Source organism: Lipotes vexillifer, unplaced genomic scaffold (genome assembly GCF_000442215.2).
Source record: "Lipotes vexillifer unplaced genomic scaffold, Lipotes_vexillifer_v1.1 scaffold835, whole genome shotgun sequence".
NCBI lineage: Eukaryota > Metazoa > Chordata > Mammalia > Artiodactyla > Lipotidae > Lipotes > Lipotes vexillifer.
In genome coordinates, this window is record NW_006774135.1 from 994,549 (window position 1) to 1,016,800 (window position 22,252).

Sequence of the window (22,252 nt, forward strand, 5' to 3'; positions counted from 1 at the left end):
CCCGCCCCCCGCCTCGCTCTTCTGCCCCTCCCCCCATGTGCGAGGCCTTTACTAACACGTGGCCCCTGCCCTCTTTCTAACCATCTCTCTAATCGATTCATATCAACGTGACAAACCTACTTTTATTTTATTATTTTATTACTTCATTTTTGGCTGCGTTGTGTCGTCGTTGCTGTACGTGGGCTTACGGCGAGTGGGGGCTACTCTTCGTGGGGGCGTGGGGGCTTTTCATTGTGGTGGCTTCTCATTGCAGAACACGGCCTCTAGGTCCGTGGGCTTCAGTAGTTGTGGCGCGTGGGCTCAGTAGTCGTGGCTCGTGGGCTCTAGAGCTCAGGCTCCGTAGTTGTGGTGCACGGGATTAGTTGCTCCACAGCACGTGGGATCTTCCCAGACCAGGGCTCGAACCCGTGCCCCATGCATTGGCAGGGGGGTCAGGGCTCAAACCCCTGTCCCCTGCATTGGCAGGCGGATTCTTTTTTAATAAATTTATTTATTTATTTATTTAGTTTTGGCTGAGTTGGGTCTTTGTTGCTGTGCGCGGGCTTCTCATTGCAGTGGCTTCTCTTGTTGCGGAGCACGGACTCTAGGCGTGCGGGCTCAGTAGCTGTGGCTCGCGGGCTCTAGATCGCAGGCTCCGTAGTTGTGGCGCACGGGCTTAGTTGCTCCGCGGCATGTGGGATCTTCCCGGACCAGGGCTCGAACCCTTGGCCCCTGCATAGGCAGGCGGACTCTCAACCACTGCGCCACCAGGGAAGCCCGACAAATCTTTAATATCATGAAGAAGTCGAATAAGCCGCGTTCTCTGGGAAGCCTTCCCCAGCGGGTGGGGCTGCACTTTGTTTCTTAGTCCCTCTTAGAATGGGGCGGGGAGGGGGGCGGTATGGGTACTTGAACATCGGCCGCTTTGTCCGTTTAGCCGTTGCTCCTTAAGACCCACCGTGAAGAGATGTGAAGACGGCCCTCGGGAAGCTCACGGTCCAGGACTAGGGTAACTGACGGGGCTGCATGGGACGTGGGACTTGGGGCAACACCACCCGCTCCTCGCCGTGTGGCCGCCAGTGTTTCCCGGCATCTGTGTTCGGGCGGCGGTGGGGGGCTGGGGGGAGACCGGCACCTCCCCGTGACCTGGACTGTGCGGGGTTCCTTTCCTGTTGGCGTCACGAGGCTCTCGGGGGAGCAGCGTGGGCCCCCGAGGCAGTCCCAGGCGACTTGAGAGAGCAGCTTGGGTTTCGGGGGGCGTGGGGGAGCAGGGCCAGGGCGTTCGGGCTGTGACCCTCTCCCGGTGCCACAGGAGGTGGCTTTGGGGCTTTCTCGTCAGCTCCCTCAGCTGTGGAGGCAAGGGAAGGGAATGGGGTGCTCGACGGCTGTCAGCAGCTGAAAATCAAAACTGGGGTCACACGGCTACGTTCTCTTTGGCTGAAACCCAGACTCGGGGCCCGTGGAGCCGCGAGGCTGGCACGGCGGTCGGGCGGACGCTGGGCGCTTCCCCTGGAGCAGCGAGAAGAGGGTAGACCTGGCTCATCACAGACCGCCCGCACCTCGCGGCCTTCTGTGTACAAGGCCCCTGGTGACCGTGTCCGCTTCAGGGACTGGGATGGCGCCACCTGTCCGTGTGGAGTTTGTGCCCTAGAGGGCGGGAGGGCACAGGCGCGTGGCCGGAAGGGCCCTGGGAGGGCTGCTTCCACGAGGAGACGCTGTTTCAGCCGAGATAAGGGGTAGAGGGGAGCTGGCTCTGCCCGGGTGGGAGGGGGAGCGGGGGCACCGGACTGGGCCCTGGTGTGGGCAGAGCTCGGACACTGAGGGTACCTGGCCTGGCTGGAGGTGGGGGAAGGAGAGGGAAGCTGGGGCCTGTCCTGGAGCCGCTGTGAGGCGGGAGCTGCGCGGTCAGAGCGTGGACCAGGCAGGCGCCCCATGCTGAGTGGGGTGGGTCAGGGCCAGCAGGCCTGTGTGGCCCGCTGCTGCCCAGGAGGCCAAAGACACGGCAGCAGAGGGTCAGGGAAAGGGGGCAGGAGTCCAGCGCTGGGAGAAGATTGGCAGGACCTGGAAGGACCAGGAAAGGGGGAACTGGAGGGTGGGTCCCACGTGAACCGTGCAGGTAAGTGTGGGCAGGTGAGTGCAGAGAGATGAGTGTGGACAGGTGGACGCAGGCAGGTTAACGTGGATGTGGACAGGTGGATGTGGGTAGGTGCACGGACACCATCTTCCGAGTGAGGGGAGCAGCCTCCAGGACTCTCCACTAAGTCTCCGTTCGTGGTCAGACACGTCCAGTTACTTAATCAGCCAAGGACGCCGACAGCTGCTCAGCTGACCCCTGGTTTACTGCTGTTCATTTGTGCGGCCTCGGTGGGCGTTCGAGCATCGTGGTGCGATTCCGGCGTGGATGCTGAGGTCATGGAGGACACGGCACTCGTGGGAAGGTGGTCTCATCACGGTGCCAGCCTCTCAGGCACTGAGGCCACGTCCTGTCGCGTGGCTGCAAAGGGCGTGTGGTTGTGTGTCATGGCCTCGCTGCCCCTCTCCCAGGTCTGGCGCTTCGATCCCAGAAAGGAGGCAGCGCTCTGGCCTTGTGCTCGCAGACGACCAGCAGCTGGCTTGGCCCTGGCCAGCAGGAGGGGCCCGCAGGCTGCTTGCAGACAGGGACCTGAAAGGAGCTGAGGGGCGGTGGGGGGAGCCGTGGGCGTGCCCGGGGCTTGTGGTTGATAGGACGGGGATCGTGCTGGCGTGTGCGGGTCTCGCTAAATGGCCATCCGAGCGGAGTGGATTTGGGACGAGGTGATCACGTGGCTGAGAGCCGCGAGGAAGAGCTGGCCGGCTGCTTCGAGACGTGCTGTGGGGACAGGAATCCTTCCTCCAGGGTGGACGGGGCTGGCCACGAGGACCGGGGTGAGTCCAGGGCAGGGGGAGGGCCCTGCCTGGTCCCCAGCGTGGTCCCAGGACAGCAGCAGGGTGAGGGAAGGGAGGCCCCGCCTTAGTCACCTCTCTGTCTCTGTCTGTCTGTCTGTCTGTCTCTCTGTCTCTGTGTCTCTCAGAGGCCTCCCTCTTGTTCCTCATTGGACCAAAGATGGTTGGGGCAGGCGAGCCGCTGGGGGCCGGGCTGAGTGAGAGGCACACCTGAGGGCTTCCGTCATCACATCTTCTCTCTGACTCTGACCCTCCTGCCTCCCCTTCACAAGGACCTCGTGATGACACTGGCCCCCAGATAATCCAGGATCATCCCCTCCCAGGGTCCTTACCTTAATCGCACCAGCGGAGTCCCTGTTGTCATGTCAGGTGACACAGGCACAGGCTCGGGGACTAGGACGGGTCATCCCTGGGGGTGGATACTCAGCCGAGCACAGGGGCTTCCCGGCCCCCCACTGTGGGCGGTTTCTGGCCCCCTCTAGAGGGGTTCCTGGAGTGAGAGCGAGACCCAGACGGAAGGCACTGGCGGGCTCACTGGGGCGGGGGCAGCCTGGGAGCCCCCTCCAGCTCTCTCCGGGACCCCTGGCCTTGGATGGCCTCAGTTTGCTCATCTGTAAAGTGGAGTCCACGGTGCCTGCCCCTTTCTCCTCTGATGATCAGAGGTTGTAACGGGTATTAAAAAACTAATTACAGGGCTTCCCTGGTGGCGCAGTGGTTGAGAGTCCGCCTGCCGGAGGCGGGAGCTGCGCGGTCAGAGCGTGGACCAGGCAGGCGCCCCATGCTGAGTGGGGTGGGTCAGGGCCAGCAGGCCTGTGTGGCCCGCTGCTGCCCAGGAGGCCAAAGACACGGCAGCAGAGGGTCAGGGAAAGGGGGCAGGAGTCCAGCGCTGGGAGAAGATTGGCAGGACCTGGAAGGACCAGGAAAGGGGGAACTGGAGGGTGGGTCCCACGTGAACCGTGCAGGTAAGTGTGGGCAGGTGAGTGCAGAGAGATGAGTGTGGACAGGTGGACGCAGGCAGGTTAACGTGGATGTGGACAGGTGGATGTGGGTAGGTGCACGGACACCATCTTCCGAGTGAGGGGAGCAGCCTCCAGGACTCTCCACTAAGTCTCCGTTCGTGGTCAGACACGTCCAGTTACTTAATCAGCCAAGGACGCCGACAGCTGCTCAGCTGACCCCTGGTTTACTGCTGTTCATTTGTGCGGCCTCGGTGGGCGTTCGAGCATCGTGGTGCGATTCCGGCGTGGATGCTGAGGTCATGGAGGACACGGCACTCGTGGGAAGGTGGTCTCATCACGGTGCCAGCCTCTCAGGCACTGAGGCCACGTCCTGTCGCGTGGCTGCAAAGGGCGTGTGGTTGTGTGTCATGGCCTCGCTGCCCCTCTCCCAGGTCTGGCGCTTCGATCCCAGAAAGGAGGCAGCGCTCTGGCCTTGTGCTCGCAGACGACCAGCAGCTGGCTTGGCCCTGGCCAGCAGGAGGGGCCCGCAGGCTGCTTGCAGACAGGGACCTGAAAGGAGCTGAGGGGCGGTGGGGGGAGCCGTGGGCGTGCCCGGGGCTTGTGGTTGATAGGACGGGGATCGTGCTGGCGTGTGCGGGTCTCGCTAAATGGCCATCCGAGCGGAGTGGATTTGGGACGAGGTGATCACGTGGCTGAGAGCCGCGAGGAAGAGCTGGCCGGCTGCTTCGAGACGTGCTGTGGGGACAGGAATCCTTCCTCCAGGGTGGACGGGGCTGGCCACGAGGACCGGGGTGAGTCCAGGGCAGGGGGAGGGCCCTGCCTGGTCCCCAGCGTGGTCCCAGGACAGCAGCAGGGTGAGGGAAGGGAGGCCCCGCCTTAGTCACCTCTCTGTCTCTGTCTGTCTGTCTGTCTGTCTCTCTGTCTCTGTGTCTCTCAGAGGCCTCCCTCTTGTTCCTCATTGGACCAAAGATGGTTGGGGCAGGCGAGCCGCTGGGGGCCGGGCTGAGTGAGAGGCACACCTGAGGGCTTCCGTCATCACATCTTCTCTCTGACTCTGACCCTCCTGCCTCCCCTTCACAAGGACCTCGTGATGACACTGGCCCCCAGATAATCCAGGATCATCCCCTCCCAGGGTCCTTACCTTAATCGCACCAGCGGAGTCCCTGTTGTCATGTCAGGTGACACAGGCACAGGCTCGGGGACTAGGACGGGTCATCCCTGGGGGTGGATACTCAGCCGAGCACAGGGGCTTCCCGGCCCCCCACTGTGGGCGGTTTCTGGCCCCCTCTAGAGGGGTTCCTGGAGTGAGAGCGAGACCCAGACGGAAGGCACTGGCGGGCTCACTGGGGCGGGGGCAGCCTGGGAGCCCCCTCCAGCTCTCTCCGGGACCCCTGGCCTTGGATGGCCTCAGTTTGCTCATCTGTAAAGTGGAGTCCACGGTGCCTGCCCCTTTCTCCTCTGATGATCAGAGGTTGTAACGGGTATTAAAAAACTAATTACAGGGCTTCCCTGGTGGCGCAGTGGTTGAGAGTCCGCCTGCCGATGCAGGGAACACAGGTTCGTGCCCCGGTCCGGGAAGATCCCACATGCCCCGGAGCGGCTGGGCCCGTGAGCCATGGCCGCTGAGCCTGCGCGTCCGGAGCCTGTGCTCTGCAACGGGTGAGGCCACAACAGTGAGAGGCCCACGTACCGCAAAAAAAAAAAACTAATTACAACCGCTGAACTGAGCTTCATCAGGATGCCCGTGGAGGGGGCCGGGCCTGGGACAGGGAGAGGGTGCTGGCAGCAGCTGTGACGTGGGGGCTGATACCAGCTCACCCTCGGAGCTGCACCTGGGCTCGGCCTCTCAGCAGCCCTGTTCACGGACCTTCTTACAGACCCGCCCGAGGAGGCAGGGGGAGCCCAGATCACGGCCTGCGGGTCGTGTGTGTCCCTGAGATTTGATCGTGTCGGTGTTGGGAGCCACACGGGAAAGGTGGTGGCTTCCCAGGGCCTGGGCTGGGGACGGGGCAGGGAGGCTGTGGCCAGGTGCAGGCAGGAGGCCTGGGGAGAGTCCAGCCTCAGCCACAGGAAAAATTTGGGGACTTGGTCGCTGGCTGGGCATTGAGGGAGCGCAGGTTTCTGCCAGGGGGGCCCCGGGAGGGGGAAGAGCCGGACAGGAGGGGGCGTTTCCTAAGGGCTTCCGTGAGTGACCAACAACTGAGAACAGATCCTCTAAAACTGAGGCAGGAGACCCAACAGCCAGGACTGACCCCGGCTCATCCTTGAGCGGCTGGACCTCTGCAGTGCTGGTTTCCCCAGAGGGGATTACCCTCCGTCAGGCGCCTCATCAGGGTCCCCGGCTGCTGGGTCACACCGACGCCTCATGCCCTTGGTCACTCGCCCACCTTCAAATCATCACTGGTGGAAAAGCCCTGCACATGGCCTGGCCTGGGCTGGTGGGCATGGAGCCCTGCAGGGCAGGGGTGTAAGGAGAGGGACCCCCCCCCACACCCCCGCCCACCTCTTTCATCTAGTTTCTGATCTGCTCCTAAGGGCTGGTTTATCCAAGAGAACCACCCTCCCTGCCGCTCGCTGCTGCCACTGTGGGTGGCCACCGGCCTGCATTTGGGGGCACTCACTCTTGAGCGCTGCCCCCGGCGCCCCGCCAGCTCACCACTTGGACCTCAGCCCTGCCTGGGACGGATCCCACCCTCGCCAGAGCCTCTCTGGGCTCCTGCTTCAGGGGGTCCAGATCCTTTCCGCAGTCCTTGTTCCTTACGATCTGATCCTCAAGCTCAGGATTCACAAGAATTTGGCACGTGTGTGTCCAGCCTCCTGTCCAACCATCTGTCCATCGAGGCTCCCAGATTTCCACCCAAGTGGAAGAGATCAGCGCAGGGTGAAGGGCAAGCTGGCTTCCTTTCAGGAGAGCCGGGAGCCTCCCCCACACACCGCGTTCCGTCAGTTCCAGGACCAGCCTCCCGCTTCCTAACATGGCTGAAATCGGAGAGCATCGTGCAGGTCTGGGTGTCCCCGTTTAGCCGGCAACATTTTCTTTCTTTCTCGTGCCTAAAATCACGGTGTTTCTGACAGTTGATGGCCTCTTAGGTTGGATGAGGAATATCACAGAGGTGGGCTGGCGTCAGGCAGAGGGAAGGTTGGGTGCAGGCACGGACACAGGCCTGCAGGTGGGCGATCCTGAGGGATGTAGGTCTGCGGTGTTGATGAGGGCAGGGAAGGTTAAGGTCAGTGGTGTTGAGCTAAAGAGATGGGGACCTGTGGCTCAAATCTTTGAGGACAGGGCAGATGGTGTTGAAGTGTGGAGAGAGGGGAGAGAAATGGCTGGGGGGGCAGCCCACCTCCCGTCACTCTCCCCTCCCCAGAGGGCGGGTGTAGGGCCGAAAGTTCCAGCCGTCTAATTACGCCTTGGACTGTGACGACAGCCCCCAACCTAAAGCCAATCTCATCAGCTTACAGAACACTCTCAGGACTCCTAGGGTTTTAGGAGGCGTGTGCCGGGAGCACAGTCGTGATAACTTTGCGTTTCCACCCTCTTCTGGGGCTGTAGGGGTCCCGCTCACACGTCCTCCAGCACACGGGCTTGTCAGAAGCTCTTTGCAAGCAGAGCACGTGTGAATGGTCCCACATCGTGGCCTTGGTCCGATCTCCTCTTTACCCCTGAGGCTAAGTAAGCATCTTCTCGCTAACGGGCTGTTTAGGACCCACTGCTGTCCAAGTCTTTTGCTTAGTTTCAAAATCAGGTTGTTTAAAAACAACTTAATCGGCTGTGCATCTGTTTTCCTGCTTTGCAGGAGCTCGTTGTGTGTTGCGGATGTGACGCTGCCAACATCTCCCCTCACTCGGCGGCTTGCCTTTCCACTCTTGATGAACAAACACTGGACGCTCACTGTACAATTAGTGCTTTTTCTATCCTGTTAAAGAAATATCCCCTTAAGCCCAGGTCCTGAGTATTTTCTCTCCTGCCCAAATTGCAGCTTTTCATTTGTCCTGCGTCACCTGGGAGTGAGTTTTGTGTATGGCGTGAGGTCGGGGCGGAGGTTATCTGCGCCCCCCCCCACCGGCCCCCTGCCGTGGTGATAACCAGTTGATCCAGAACCACTTATAGGAAAACCCATCCTTTTCTCGCCACGATTCAGTGACATCCTTATCATACATTGTCTGGGGTGGGGGCGGGCTGTCTCTGGACTTGTTCTGTCCTGTTGGCCTTTTACACCAATATCACACAGTTTTAGCTCAGCTTTTTTTTTCTTTTATTAATTTGTTTACTTATTTTAATTCTTTTGGTCTATGTTGGGTCTTCATTGCTGTGCGCAGGCTTTCTCTAGTTGCGGCGAGCAGGGGCTACTCGTCATTGCGGTGCACGGGCTTCTCATGCAGTGGCTTCTCTTGTGGCGGAGCACGGGCTCTAGGCACACAGGCATCAGTAGTTGCAGCACATGGGCTCAGTAGTTGTGGCTCATGGGCTCTAGAGCACAGGCTCAGTAGTTGTGGCACACGGGCTCAGTTGCTCCGTGGCATGTGGGATCTTCCCGGACGAGGGATCGAACCTGTGTTCCCTGCATTAGCGGGCGATTCTTAACCGCTGTGCCACCAGGGAAGTCCCCTAACTCAGCGTTAATAACTCTTAATATCATTGTGTCTTAAGTCCTGCAATTTTATTTTTCTTCAAGAGTATCTTGGTTGTTTTTTACTTTTTCCATTTCTATACGAATTTTACAGTTGGTTATAAGTTTCCCAAAACCCAATGAGATATTTTATTTGGATTACATTTGAGTTCGTAGATCAACATGGGAGAATTGGCATCTTTACAGCACTGAGGTTTCCAATCCATGAAAATAGATTTAACTCTTCTTTAAATTCTTGCAGTAACATTTGTGGTCTTCTGTGTAGCAGTCCCGCACGATTTTTGTTAGATCACTTCACTGCTGTTTACCTTTTTTTTTTTTTTTAAGAATTTATTAGTGTTTGTTTGCTTCTGGGCAATTTTTTAAATTATTATTATTTATCTATTTTATTTTATTTTTGGCTGCATTGGGTCTTAGTTCCCCTGCAGCATGTGGGATCTTAGTTCCCCAACCAGGGATTGACCTCGCGTCCCCTACATTGGAAGGCAGATTCTTAACCACTGGACCACTAGGGAAGTCTCTGCCATTTACTTTTTAATGCTGCTTTAAGTGGTGTTCCTTTTATAATTTTGTTTTCTATTTGTTTGCTTATAAAAATGTATGGAGAAATGCAGTTGACTGTTGAACTCTCGTCCAGCAACCTTGTTAATTCACATAATAATCCTAGTATTTTGGGGCTTCCCTGGTGGCACAGTGGTTAAGAATCTGCCTGCCAGTGCAGGGCACACGGGTTTGATCCCTGGTCCAGGAAGATCCCACATGCTGTGGAGCAGCTAAGCCCTTGCACCACAACTACTGAGCCTGTGCTCTAGAGCCCAGGAGCCACAACTCCTGAGCCTGCATGCCACAACTACTGGAGCCTGCGTGCCTAGAGCCTGTGCTCCGCAACAAGAGAAGCCACCGCAATGAGGACCCCCCCGCGCACTGCAACAAAGAGTAGCCCCCGCTCGCTGCAACTAGAGAAAGCCCGTGTGCAGCCACGAAGACCCAACGCAGCCAAAAATAAATAAAATAAAATAAATTAAAAAAAATAAAGTAGTCATATTAAATATGAAAAACAGCTTTTAAAATTTATCTCCATGGTGTATTTTGTGACAATGGCGAATCAACGAACCCAACGCAGCCATAAATAAATAAATAAATTAATTAATTAATTTTTTAAAAATCCTGGTATTTTATCTGCAGGTCCCTTTGGGTTTCCTATATATACTACCATTTCGCCAGTGAGTTTTATTTCTATTTCCAAACCTTCAGCTGTTGCCTTGTGGTACTGGCACTGTTTATCTTTCCAAAACATTGAGCCTGTGTCCAAAACATTATGGAACAGAAATGCTGACAACAGGCATCCTCTCGTTCTAGATTTCAGTGGAGAGTTTTCAAAATTTTACCATTAAGGATGTTGTTTGCTGAATGACTTTTCTTTCTTTTGTAAATTCCCATCATCAAATTAAGGAGGTTCTATTTTATTCCTAGTTGAGGGTTTTATCCTGAATGACATAGAATTTTACCAGATGGATTTTTTTTTCATCTGTTGACATACTTTTCTCTTTTATTCTGTTAATAAAGTGAATTACGTTATTTGGCTTTGAATGTTAAACCAACCTTGCATTCACTTAGTTCACCCTGTTTGGCTATAATGTGTTATCCTTTCTATATTTTGCTGGATTCAATTTGCAAGTATTTCTTTGGTATTTTTGCAACTATGTTTACAAGAGAAATTGACCTATAATTTTCTTTTTTTGGTAATGTTGTCAGAGTTAAACATGGAGGTATATTGGCCTTAAAAAATTAATTGAGCTTTTTAAAAAAATATTTATGTATCTTATTTAATTTATTTTGGCTGTGCCAGGTCTTAGTTGCAGCTCACGGGCTCTTCGTTGCAGCATGTGAACTCTTAGTTGCGCCGTGCATGTGGATCTAGTTCCCCGACCACGATCAAACCTGGGCCCCACGCATTGGAAGGCAGATTCTTAACCACTGGACCACCAGGGAAGTCCCTGAGCTTTTTTTTTAATTCTTGGGAAGATTTACATTAAGACTGATGTTATTTCTAAATTAATTATTTAGAAGAATTTATAGCAAAGCTCCACGAGCCTGGAGTTTTCCTTGTGGGAACATTTTAAATTCTAGGTTTAATTTTTAAAATACAAATTAACTATTCAGATTCTGTATTTCTTCTTGTCACCTTTAGTAAGTTGTGTTTTTAAGTATATTTTAAAGTCTAAATCATACTTATTGACATAGTACATATCTTTATTATCCTTTAAAATATCTTTAATATCTATAGGTATTAAATTATTGGAAATTTGATTTTTTCCTTTTGTTTTCCTTCATGTATTTTGTGCTATATTAGGTGCATACAGATTTAGGATCATTATATCTTCCTTTTGAGTTGACACTTTTATCATGAAATGTTGCTCTTTTAGATGAAAAATATTATTAGCATTTATGTCTCCTTTGTCTGACATTAGTATAACTATGCCTGTGTGTGTTGGGGTGGGGGAACGGGGGGATCTTAGTGTTTATGTGGTATATTTTTTCCATCTTTATACTCTCAACTTTTCTGTATCATATTTTGGAGACAGCTCTTATAAGCAGAAGTTAGTTGTTGTTTTTGATCTAGTGTGAAATCCGTGTCTTTTACTGAAGCATTTAGTTCATTTACATTTAATGTCATACTGATAAGTTACAGTTTAAATCAATCATCTTACTATTAATTTTGTAACTGACCTATGTGTTCTTTCTTTTGGCCTTCCTTTCCTGCCTTCTTTTGTTTTAATCCAGTGTTACTTTTTTATCACCCCACCCCGCTTTTTACTAGCTTTGTTAAGTAATACTTTTAAAAAATATACTTAAAAAAATACTCTAGGGACTCCCCTGGTGGCACAGTGGTTAAGAATCCACCTGCCAATACAGGGGACACAGGTTCGATCCCTGGTCCAGGAAGATCCCACATGCTGTGGAGTAACTAAGCCCGTGTGTCACAACTACTGAGCCTGTGCTCAAGAGCCTGTGAGCCACAACTACTGAGGCTGTGTGCTGCAGCTACTGAAGCCCGTGCACCTAGAGCCCGTGCTCTGCAACAAGAGAAGCCACGACAATGAGAAGCCCACACACCACAACAAAGGGTAGCCCCTGCTCGCCAAAACTAGAGAAAGCCCGCGTGCAGCAGCGAAGACCCAATGCAGCCAAAAAAAAAAAAAATTCTAGCGGGACTTCCCTGGTGGTCCAGTGGTTAAGACTCTGCCTTCCAATGCAGGGGACATGGGTTCGAGCCCTGGTTGGGGAACTAAGATCCCACATGCCGTGGGGCAGCTAAGCCTGCGTGCCGCAACTACTGAGCATGCAGCCCACAACTAGAGAGGCCACGTGCCACAACTACAGAACCCACACGCTATGGAGCCTGCGCGCCACAACTAGAGAGAAGCCTGCACGCTGCAACAAGGAGCCTGCGTGCGCAACTAAGACCCGACACAGCCAAAAATAAAATAAATAAATACATATTTTAAAAAATAATAGGGACTTCCTTGGTGGTGCAGTGGTTAAGAATCCACCTGCCAATGCAGGGGACACGGGTTCGAGCCCTGGTCCGGGAAGATCCCACATGCCTCGGAGCAGCTAAGCCCGTGCACCACAGCTACTGAGCCTGCGCTCTAGAGCCCGTGAGCCACAACTACTGAAGCCCGTGCGCCTAGAGCCCGTGCTCCACAGCAAGAGAAGCCACTGCAATGAGAAGCCCACACACAGCAATGAAGAGTAGCCCCCGCTCGCCACAACTAGAGAAAGCCCGTGCAGCAACAAAGACCCAACACAGCCAAAAATAAATAATAAATAAATTATTTTAAAAAATAATAATAATAAAATAAAAAATATTCTGGCTACCTTAGGAATTTTAAGAAACATTGTTGGAATGCACCTTAAGTTACTACTTTTACTATTTCTGGGTAAGGCAAGAACCTTACTACGCTTTAGTCTTATTTATTTATTCCCTTATCAATTTTTATGCTATTGTTGTCGTGTGTGTACATTTTACTTATATTTTAAACTCCGCAATCATTGTTAGTGTTGTTTTAAATAGCGTGCATTCAGATTCCCCTTCTGATGCACACATTTCTTCCTGCAGCATCGCGCTTACGTCCGAGACCATCTTCCTTCCCGAAAAACTCCCTTTAGTATTTCTTCTGGCAGAGATTTGCTGACAACTAATTGGTTTTTGTTTCCGTGCAAACATCTTTCTGTTGCCTTCGTCTTTGAGGCCATTTTCTCTGGGTGTGGAGCCCAGGTGGGCAGTGTTGTTCTTTCAGCACGTCTGGTGCATCATCTGGCCTCAGCCGTTTCTGTTAGAGACTCGCCTGTCCCCCCGTTACTCCCTTGGTTGCTTCTCTTTCCTCTCTGGCTGCCTTAAAATGGTCTTCGTTCTTCTGTTTTAGCAGCCTTGCAAAAGAGGGGGAATATTGAATTTATCCTGAAGTTTGTAGAGTTTTTTGGATCTGCAGCACAGTGTCTTTTGTCTCTGCTGTAATATATCAGCCGTGTCCTTTCAGATGGTGCCCGTCCCCTCTCCCTTTGTCCCCCAGGCGCCACATCCGTGTCTTTTCACCATGTCCCATATGCCCTCTTCCTCTTTCCTGCACTTTCTTCCATCCTGGTTTTCCCCCCACTGTGTTGCAATCTGGATCTTTTCTGCTACTATGTCTTATTTTGTCTAACCTGCTCTTAAATCTGTCTCCTGAATTATTCATTTCAATCATTGTATTTTCACTTTGAGAATTTCTAAAATGCTCGGGTTTTTAGAATTTGATTCCTTTTTTAATAGACCCAGTTCACAGGTGAACTTCTCTCATTTTACCTGTCTTTTTCAATATAATATGTTGAATATCTGAATCTCCTGGGAGTCCATTTTTATTGACCATTTGGTCAAATACTCCTATTTCTTGGCCTTCTTGGTAGCTTTTTACTGAATATCAGATACTGTGTTTGGAAAAGTGTAGGAGCTCTGAGTGATGTTATTTTCCTCTTGAAAGGATTTGACTTTATCCCAGCAGATGGAGTGTGGGTGAGTCACCTTGATTCTGTTGAGGCTGGTCTGTTTCTCATTTTCCTTTAATATCTTTTAGTAATTGCAGCTGGAAAAGTCTGGGGGGTCACCAGGACCCCAATCTCCAGCTTTTGTCTCCCCAGCACTGTGAGTCTGGGGAGACAGAATCTCCACCGAGCTTTTTTTTTTTTTAACCTTTTAGCAGCTGCTTTCTGCTTGATTTCTTGGCCTTTTGCCCTGGACTTGTGCAGCGTAGGACTCAGCAAATGCCTTGAAGGGCAGCCTGGATTTTTGGTTCATTTTTCCACATTCCCCTTTCCTCTGGGACTTTGAGAGAGCCTCGTAGTGGGGGTCACCCCCGCCACTCCAGTGAGGCTGGAGGGCAGAACATGAAACCAAAGAGGTTATTCTAGAGCCTTAAAGATCTGGCGAATTTGTCTGGCCAAGTTTGGGGCTTGCTGGGGACCTGTTGCTTTCGCTCCTTTTCTCTTTCTCCTTTTGGAGTGCGACTGACCATCCTGTGCCTGTCCCAACATTGCATTTTGTTTTTGTTTTCTGGCCACTCCATGTGGCTTGCAGGATCTTAGTTCCCCGACCAGGGATTGAACCTGCCCCCTCGGCAGTGAGAGCCCCGAGTCTTAACCACTGGACCACCAGGGAAGTCCCCCAACATTGCATTTTGGAAACACACAACTTTCCCAGGTCCAGGCCGGGGGCACCTTGAGTGTCACCCCACCCCGGTTTAGATGATGTTTCAGTGAGACTGGACGTCAGTGTTGCTGCAGGAGTGAAGGCTTCGGGGCTGTTGATGGAGTGGGTGTGTTTTGCGTGTGAGAGGGGCATGAATCTGGGGGGGCCAGGAGCAGATTGTTTTGGACCAAACGTGCCCCCCAAATTCCTGGGTGGAGGCCCCGACCCCAGGTGTATGTGGCGATGGGGTCGTGGGGAGGGGTGCTTGTGCCACAGGAGAAGAGACCCCGGGAGCCCCTCTGCCGAGTAAGCTGGCAGAGGCCGTCGCCAGAACCCGGGCCTCCAGCCCCCAGACTCTGCTGCAGCCCGTCTGTGGGTCCCGGGAGGACCCAGGCAGCCCCCGGGGCGGGCTTGTCTCGGCTGCCCTGAACCCCCAGTTTTCATCAGCAGTTGGATCCCACGAGCGCCGGGCCTCGCTCTCCGCTTGGCCTCCCGGGAACCAGCCTTGTCTCCCATCCTGACCCGCCCGTCTGGCCGTGATGCCGGCCCGTCCTAGTTGTGGCCCAGCTGCCACTGGCTGTCTTTGGAGGGGCTGCATCCTCAGTCCCCTCCCATCGTTTCCCCCGGCACTCTCGGGGTGCCCGTGTTCTGGGCCCGAGGTTTTCTCCCGTCGGCCCGGCCCTGTGCTCCGGGCCGCAGGTGCAGCGGGTCTGGGGGGAACACGGACCCCTGCAGCACAGGTGGGCTCTGAGCAGCTCCAGGACTCATGCTGTTTGTAAGAAGTGAGTCCGTAAAGGAGGACGCCTGCATGGAGGGGAGGTGGTTCGGCGGAACTCATCTGCAACAGATCGCTTGCAAGTTGGTGTATGTTTTTCCAAAGAATCTTTCTGAAAACATTGGTCAGACATTTCATCAAAACTCAACTCATTTCATGACAAATTTGTATCTTGGTGATAAAAACTGTGAGAAAGTTGAACTGTTATAATATCCCCCCTCCCTCTCAAAACACCTCTTAGGATTGGGTTTCTTAACTGATGGTGTTTGGTGACAAAGGGACAGCTCTGAGGAGCCCTGGGAGGCCTGCCCTTTCTGGGAACCCCTAGGGTGTGGCCCTGGCCTTGCGCCCCCTGTGCCTCATCGAGGTCTGTTCTTTAATGGGGCGTCTGGGGCCCTGTGACAGCAGCTCGAGCCAACAGGGATGGGCCCTCCTTGGGTCTGTCTGGATGGCTTGGTCTCCCTGAACCCCGGTGTCGGGTGCTGGCCGGGCCCCTGCTGTACACAGAGGACGCCGTCCAGTCCTCACAGCTCCTGTCCTGGGGAGCAGAAGACCTTTCTTTACTTAAGCATTTCTCTTTACAAAAATCAGGAACCTGGTACTTCGCTGGATCTCTTGCACGTGCCTGCCCACCCTGTCCCTCGGAGCCTTTGTGAGAGTGAATCCGCCACTCGGGCCTCCAGCGCTGGGTCAGGGTGCGTCCGTCAGCCACTCCTCGAGGGAGACACCCCTTTCCCCTCCCCACCCCCGGTGCTGCTCCATGGCTCCCGCGGCCACTCTCCTGTCCACAGAGCCTAGCGTCCTGACCTTCAGCCGCTGTGTCCTCACGGGCACAACTCAGATGTCCATCTTGGCCACCAGGGAAGGTGTCCAGCAGGTGGACTCCTGCAGGTGTCGCCAGCCTCAGGGGACGTGTGCCTGCCCCGCCGCTTTGCACACAGCGCGTCACGCTGGGGGGGCCCTCGGGCCTCTTCTCCTGCCGTGCATGAGGCTCAGGGAAACGAACCGCATGCTGGCCCCGGTCCCCAGCTTCCCATCCGCGGGAGGCCCCACCGGTGCTGCCGGGCCACGGCGCAGGCGCGTGCTCCAGATAGCTGTGGCCGCAGCTGATGGTCAGTCCCCGCAAGAGACGTCCCCACAGCACGTGTCCAGAGGCGGCAGTGCGGGGTGGGTCCAGCCGAGCCTGGCCCTGGTTGCTCTGTCTTCCTGTGGCCATACCCTGGGGCTGGCCCCACCTCGTCCACGCAGCCAGCCGCGCCCGGGCCCTGTGTCCCTTCTCCACTGCCCAGGGAGGGGCGAATGGCCTCAGAGGGAAGCCCCTCTCTGCAGCCTGATTGGGTGGTTTCAGTCACGTGACGGCCCTGGACCCATGACATCCCTGGGGTCGCCCTTCTTGGATTGCTTTAGACCCAGATGAGGTCAGCTCCGCACCAGCAATGCCAAGGCCTGGGGGCCACGTTGGGACCACGTGCGGACCATGTGCGGAAGGCAGGCTTCTGTGGGAGCCGGGCCCGCTGACAGGGCCAAACTGCCACTGTCCCCACGTGGCTGGCTTCCTGCCAGGGTGGCTCTGAGACCCTTCCCAGGTCTGCATCTGTAGCCTCAGGCCCCTTCACCCACCTCTCAGAGCAGCGGATTTTAAGTTGCATCTTCTGCTGGGACACAGATCAGAGTGAGGGGCAGGAAGCCACGAGGGAAAGGGCCCTGGAGGGGGCGACCCCACCGGCCCTGCTGTGTCCTGCTCACCGCTGCTCTGCCCCCAGCATGACCCGCAGAGCCACAGGGGGACATGGGTCTGGGTCACACGGCTCTGGGGGCAGTGCCCGGTCCCTCCTGAGACACAGTGACCATCTGGTGTGTGTAGCAGTGGGCTGCCAGATCCACGGTTGGGTGACACCAGCCACTGGGAATTGCAGGCGAGCTGTGTGGCTCCGTGGGCTTCCTGGGACTGTTTGTCCACACTGGCCACCATCCCTCGTCCCTGTGCGGCCACCAGGCTTCTCAGCAGCACCAGATACGTGGCCCATGGCCAGGCCAGTGTCCCACGTAAACCCCAGACTCCTGTTTCTAGATGGTCACGTGCAGCCTGCGGTAGGAGCCTTCTGGTGGCATGTGTGGTCAGTGAGGACAGGGTGGCCTGAGTGAGTGCGCTGTGCACTGGGCACGGGCCCCGCCCTCCTGAGCATGGACCCCACGGGATGCCACTCACCCGGAGGGAGCTGGGCCTGGGGGCAGCAGCGCGCGCAATGCTGAGGACCCCACCCCCAGCCCGAGGGACGAGGGCCCCTCACCAACTCCCTGGTCTTGCCTCGGGCTGGTCACCAACCTGGAACCACCAGGAAGGCTTTTGGCTGACCCACATGCCCCGTCGCCGGAGCGCTCCCGCCACAGTTTCGAGGTGCTCTAGGGCTGTCCGGGGGTTGTGCTGGGCTGGTCACCTGGGCGCTGGGTCCGTGTCCAGCAAACAGAGAGGCTTCCAGTAGCATCGTGATCTGCCCTGAAAATTCGGAGCACCCCATGCTCCCCCCAAAAGCTGGGGGCTGCCTGGTTTGTTTCAAGGTCTGTTGCTCTAAGCTCCCTTTTTAAAGTGTATTTTCTTCGCCTTGTCAGAGCCCTCAAGATGCTCCATTGCCATAGAAACTGAGCTCATTAAAGTTCCCTGCAGCCGTCCTAATTATAGAATTCCAAAGACAAGCAGAGAGCTTCTTTGAGGGTGTCGTTCAGGCTGAGAGAAGGTATAGGAGCGGCTGAACAGACGGGGCCACGAGGACCCACTGTCGTTCCTGCTCTGTGTCCGTCCAGAGCACGGGCACCGTGGAGGCGCCCGGACACCTCGAGGTGCCCAGCAGGCTCTGACTTCGAGCAACTCTGACTCCGAAGTCGGCCTTGACATGGTGACTGAGATGGAGCCTCCTGACCCACCAGGATACCGGGTGGAGCAGCTGCGGGGTCAGCCGGAGCTGCCCCCCAGGGCCCGCTTCCCATGGAGGCCTTGCCAGCCCACCCGGCTGGGCTTCAGGACCATTTAACCACTGAGATCAGCCGAATGGGAAGGTGGACACGCAGGGCCCGCGGCGGGTGCAGCGGGCGGTGGGGCGGGTCATCCCCGGAGCGCCCGCCCCGGGAAGCACTCTGCACATGCGTGTTCTCTGAGAACATGTGTCCTTTTCTTTTTCACACGGCGTCGGAGCAATGCTAACCGAGGGGAAGCTGTAGGCAGGTTACACAGGAGCTCTCTGGACTGTCTTTGCAACTTTCTGTACGTCTGAAATTACTTCAGAACAAAAACTGTATATATTTCTTTAAATGCAGGATGCCCTGCTGTTCCTTGTGGTTCCTTGTAAGTCACCTGGGCACTGCTTTCCAGGTGGCAACATGGGTGTGGATTGGACACCACAGGGGCTCCCCTGCCTCTGCCGGAAGTGATGCCAGGGTGTGGAGCCGGACTGTGCACCTTCCTGTCTCTGCCTGGGGTGGGGAGTGATGGAAAGTACCACCTGAGAGTTCATGTGAGTCAGTTCTCCAGAGAAGGAGAATAAACAGGACGTGTGTGTAGAGAGAGTGTTCACTGTAAGGGATTCGTTCACATGGTCACGGGGGCTGCAGGCTGGATGCAGGAAGAGCCACTGCCGAAGTTCAGGTCCAAGTCCATCTGCTGCAGGACTTCCTCTCGCTGGGGGACGTCAGCCTTGGGGTCTCTTCAGGCCTTCGCCTGATTGGACGAGGCCCACCCTCATTACGGAAGGCAATCTGCTTCACTCAGAGGCCATTGGTTTAAACGTTCATTTCATCCGGAAACACCCTCACAGAAACATCCAGAATAATGTTTGACCACAGAGCTGGGCACCATGGCCCAACGCAGCTGACACATGAAATTAACCACCACATTCCCCAACTTGCCAAGAGGCACCTCCTGAAACCATGCTCAGTCTCCAGTTAAAGACAACAGCACGGTCACACCTCTGCCCGACCTTGCGCGGCGGTCCTGTGTGCACAGGACGTGCACTGACCCTTCCCCCAGGAGGGCTGGTCGTCGGGAGGGGCCTGGAGGATGTGGCCCCCTCCTGCCTGCTCACCACTTTACTCCCTGGTTCCCCTCCCTTAACTTGGACATCTGCAACTTCTGTCGCCTGGGAGCAGTGTCACATCAGTGCCGTGGCTCCTCTGCGGCAGCCCTGCGGGTCAGTGTTCTGCCGTGGGCGTGAAGCGCACGTCCACAGGCGCTGCTCCCCGCTGGTCAGGGTGCGAGCCGGTGGGGGAGTGGATGTGGGCCCCTGCGGCGGGATCGCATGCAGCGGCGGGGGCCTTTCTGTGCAGACTCAGAGCTCTGTGTTTCTATTAAAATCTGAAACTAGTTTATAACCATGTCGTTGTTGCTGCCTCTGGCCCCTCCCTCTGTGTTTTTGCAATTCTGACTGTATATCGTTTACTGCGGCACTCGAGGCACTTCAAGAGCATGGGACTCACGTGTGTTATAAAACATACAACGGAGTGGACACGCGTGCCCTTAGCAGCCGACCCGCCCAGCACAGACGCACTGCTTCTGGTCTTCCACTGACCAGAAGGATTTCATCTCATACCTGCGCATCCTGAAACAACACATTGTCCGTTTTGCTTATTTTTTAGTTTGGTAACAAGGGCATCATCTCACAGAGCCCACGTTATGGACGTCAGTATGTCACTTCATACTGATTTTTTATTTGGTTTGATTTTGGAAGATGCATCTGTGCTGCTCAGCATAGCTCAAGTCAGGTTACGGCTGACGGGTCCTCCTGAACAGTCACGCCCGCAGGTCACTTGTCCTCTTGCCGATGGGCCTGGGCATCCTCAAACACACTTTGCCGGCTGCGAGCCCACGTGTGAGGTCCCTTGCGCCTTGGTCTCGGAGCAGCGCAATCGCTGGGTCCGGGGAAGCACGTGTCCTCTCGACAGTCAGTTCTGGCCCCGGTTTAGCCCCTGTGTCTTCGGAGGGCAGGCAACTCCCAATTGCTCTGGTCCTTGGCTGTATTTGACGTTGCGGAGACTTGTCTTTTGTTGACGCTTCTGTCGCTTTTTCCTCGCTGATCTGTGGAAATGCCTCTCGCATCCTGAATCATTAACCTGTCTCTTGCGTGCGGCTGATAATTGAGACGGGGGTTTGTCTGCCTCTCGGGTGGCCTCTGGATGGACACGCGTCCTCCCCTCATGGTACTCAGGTGTGTTCCTCTCCTCTTTGGGCCGGTGCTTTTGTGTTTTCAGAATTTTTCTCCCCCTTGGATTGTTAAGATTGTCCACATTTCCTTCTAAAATTTGTCGCTTTGCCTCTCGTGGTTAAGTCCTTATCTTTTGAGGCCACGGCTTGTATGTGGAGTGAGGCAGGCGTCCAGTCTGCGTGGGCTGCCCTCACAATACCCTGGATGGGGGCGGAGACCACAGGAGCTTACTGCCCAGGGTCTGGAGCCTGGACGGCTGAGGCCCAGGTGCCAACAGGGTCGGTGCCTGGTGAGGACACTTGGCTCACTTGCCACCTCCCTGGTGTCCTCCCGCCCTGGAGACCGAGCTTGAGTGTCTCCTCTTCTTGTGAGGATGCTAATCCCGTCAGGGGCCCTATGCTATGACCACTACCCTCCATTGCTTCCTTAGGGGCCCCACCTCCAAATACAGTCACATGGGGGCTGGGGCTAGGGCTTCCACGTGTGATCTGGGAGGGCACGTAGCAGCAGGGGTCCAGGCTTTTCTCTGTGGACGGCGGGACATCGCCCACCTTCCTTCAGTCCTGCTCCATGCCCAGGGGTCGGCAGGGCTCCATCCTGTCCCCTCGCTGATCTTTCTGGCCTGCTGGGGGCTCCCTAATATCCCTTGGCCTCTGCTAGGACATCCTTGAGTCTCTTATTTCGGGTGGCTTTGCTCAAATTTGAAGGGTATCCGGTGGGCTGCATTTTCAGGCTTTCACACGGCACGTGTGTGAGCGCAAGAAAGAGCCGGAGTCTCGTGCCACCGCGTCCCCGGCTGAGAGCCCAGCTCCCTGTGTGTGTCTGTGTCACTCGGTGCCTTATGCCTCCGTCTGCTGGGACAGCCGAGGGGTGTGTACACCACACATGGGGCAGTCAGGCCTGTGGACGTTAGCGGGAACCTGCCGGGGGCCAGGCTTCCCCCAAATCAGGCCAGGAGGGCTGCACCCTGTCATCCGGGCAGGGGTCCTGGGGCGTCACCAGGGACCCCTTGGAGCCCAGGGCAGATGGGCTGGGGGGTGAGGACGCTACCTCTGGCTGGCCCTGTTCTGTCTGGGTGTCGGCTTCTCAGTTTCCCACTTCGTCTCCCATTTAACAGGAGAGAAGCTGGTTTTGCAGTCACTGTGACCTGGTTTCGGCAGGTTCCAGCCAGAGCTGTAATTTGCTTGTTTTAAAAACATTCTGTTACAGTTTCCACGTCAGTATATTCCTGGCACTTCCCTGACTCTCATGAAAGTCGCCTTCACTGCAGAGCTTTGTAAAAGCACAAAGCTTCCCGTTGTATCCTGAGTATTTTGTTTTCACATACTTTCAAAGTGTTTTGAAGGAGCAAAGTTGGAAACATTTTTGAGGAAGAATAAAACCAACGGTTCTGGTTATACGTTTAGCTCCACGTTTTTAACGAGCAGCCCTCCTTCCTCAGGAGTTTGAATTATTGAATGCAGGTTGTGAAAGCGACGGTTTGGGTGACTTTCAGTTCAGCATAAGTGTCCGGTTGGTTTGGCTTTACTTCTGTCCCTAGATTTGCTCTTCAAACGGGAGCCCGGGACGGAGGGGGCGGGATGGTGCTGGCTGGACGGATGCCTGTCTCGGACTGACCGTGGACTCCCCGGCGGCCAGGGTCCCTCTGGGGACGGTTGGGCGTGCACGTCCAGGGGGCCCTCGGCCTGTCAGAGCCTGTCCCTGTGTGGAGAGGGGCCTGGTTTTCTCGCTCGGAGGAAAGGGGGTGGAAGGGAAACACGTGGGAGGACACACGGGCCCCGGTGTCTTCACAGCCTGACCCTCCGCGGAGGGCAGCCCTCGCGGCACATCCAAGGGGCATCGAGGGGCGGTCGACCCCGGGATCGCGTGAGGAGTGGCTGTGGGGACGCAGACGTGTCAGCTCGGCGTTACCCCTTTCTGATGTTCTTTCCAGAATCCATCTACCGCCGCGGAGCCAGAAGATGGCGGAAGCTGTACCGCGCCAACGGCCACCTCTTCCAAGCCAAGCGCTTTAACAGGGTGAGTTGCTGTCGAGGCCGCTGAGATGCGTGCTTCCCCCCCGCCCCCCC

General features: G+C 55.4%; 1 protein-coding gene across 1 annotated transcript in view; it reads left to right on the forward strand.

Annotated features, from left to right (window-relative positions):
- The window catches only part of PRKCZ (protein kinase C zeta), a 104,491-nt gene that overhangs the window by 49,951 nt on the left and 32,288 nt on the right, over nucleotides 1-22,252 (forward strand). Inside the window, exon 5 of the mRNA XM_007448940.1 lies at nucleotides 22,117-22,202. Coding sequence (XP_007449002.1) covers nucleotides 22,117-22,202 — 86 coding nt within the window. The remainder of the gene's footprint in view (nucleotides 1-22,116; nucleotides 22,203-22,252) is intronic.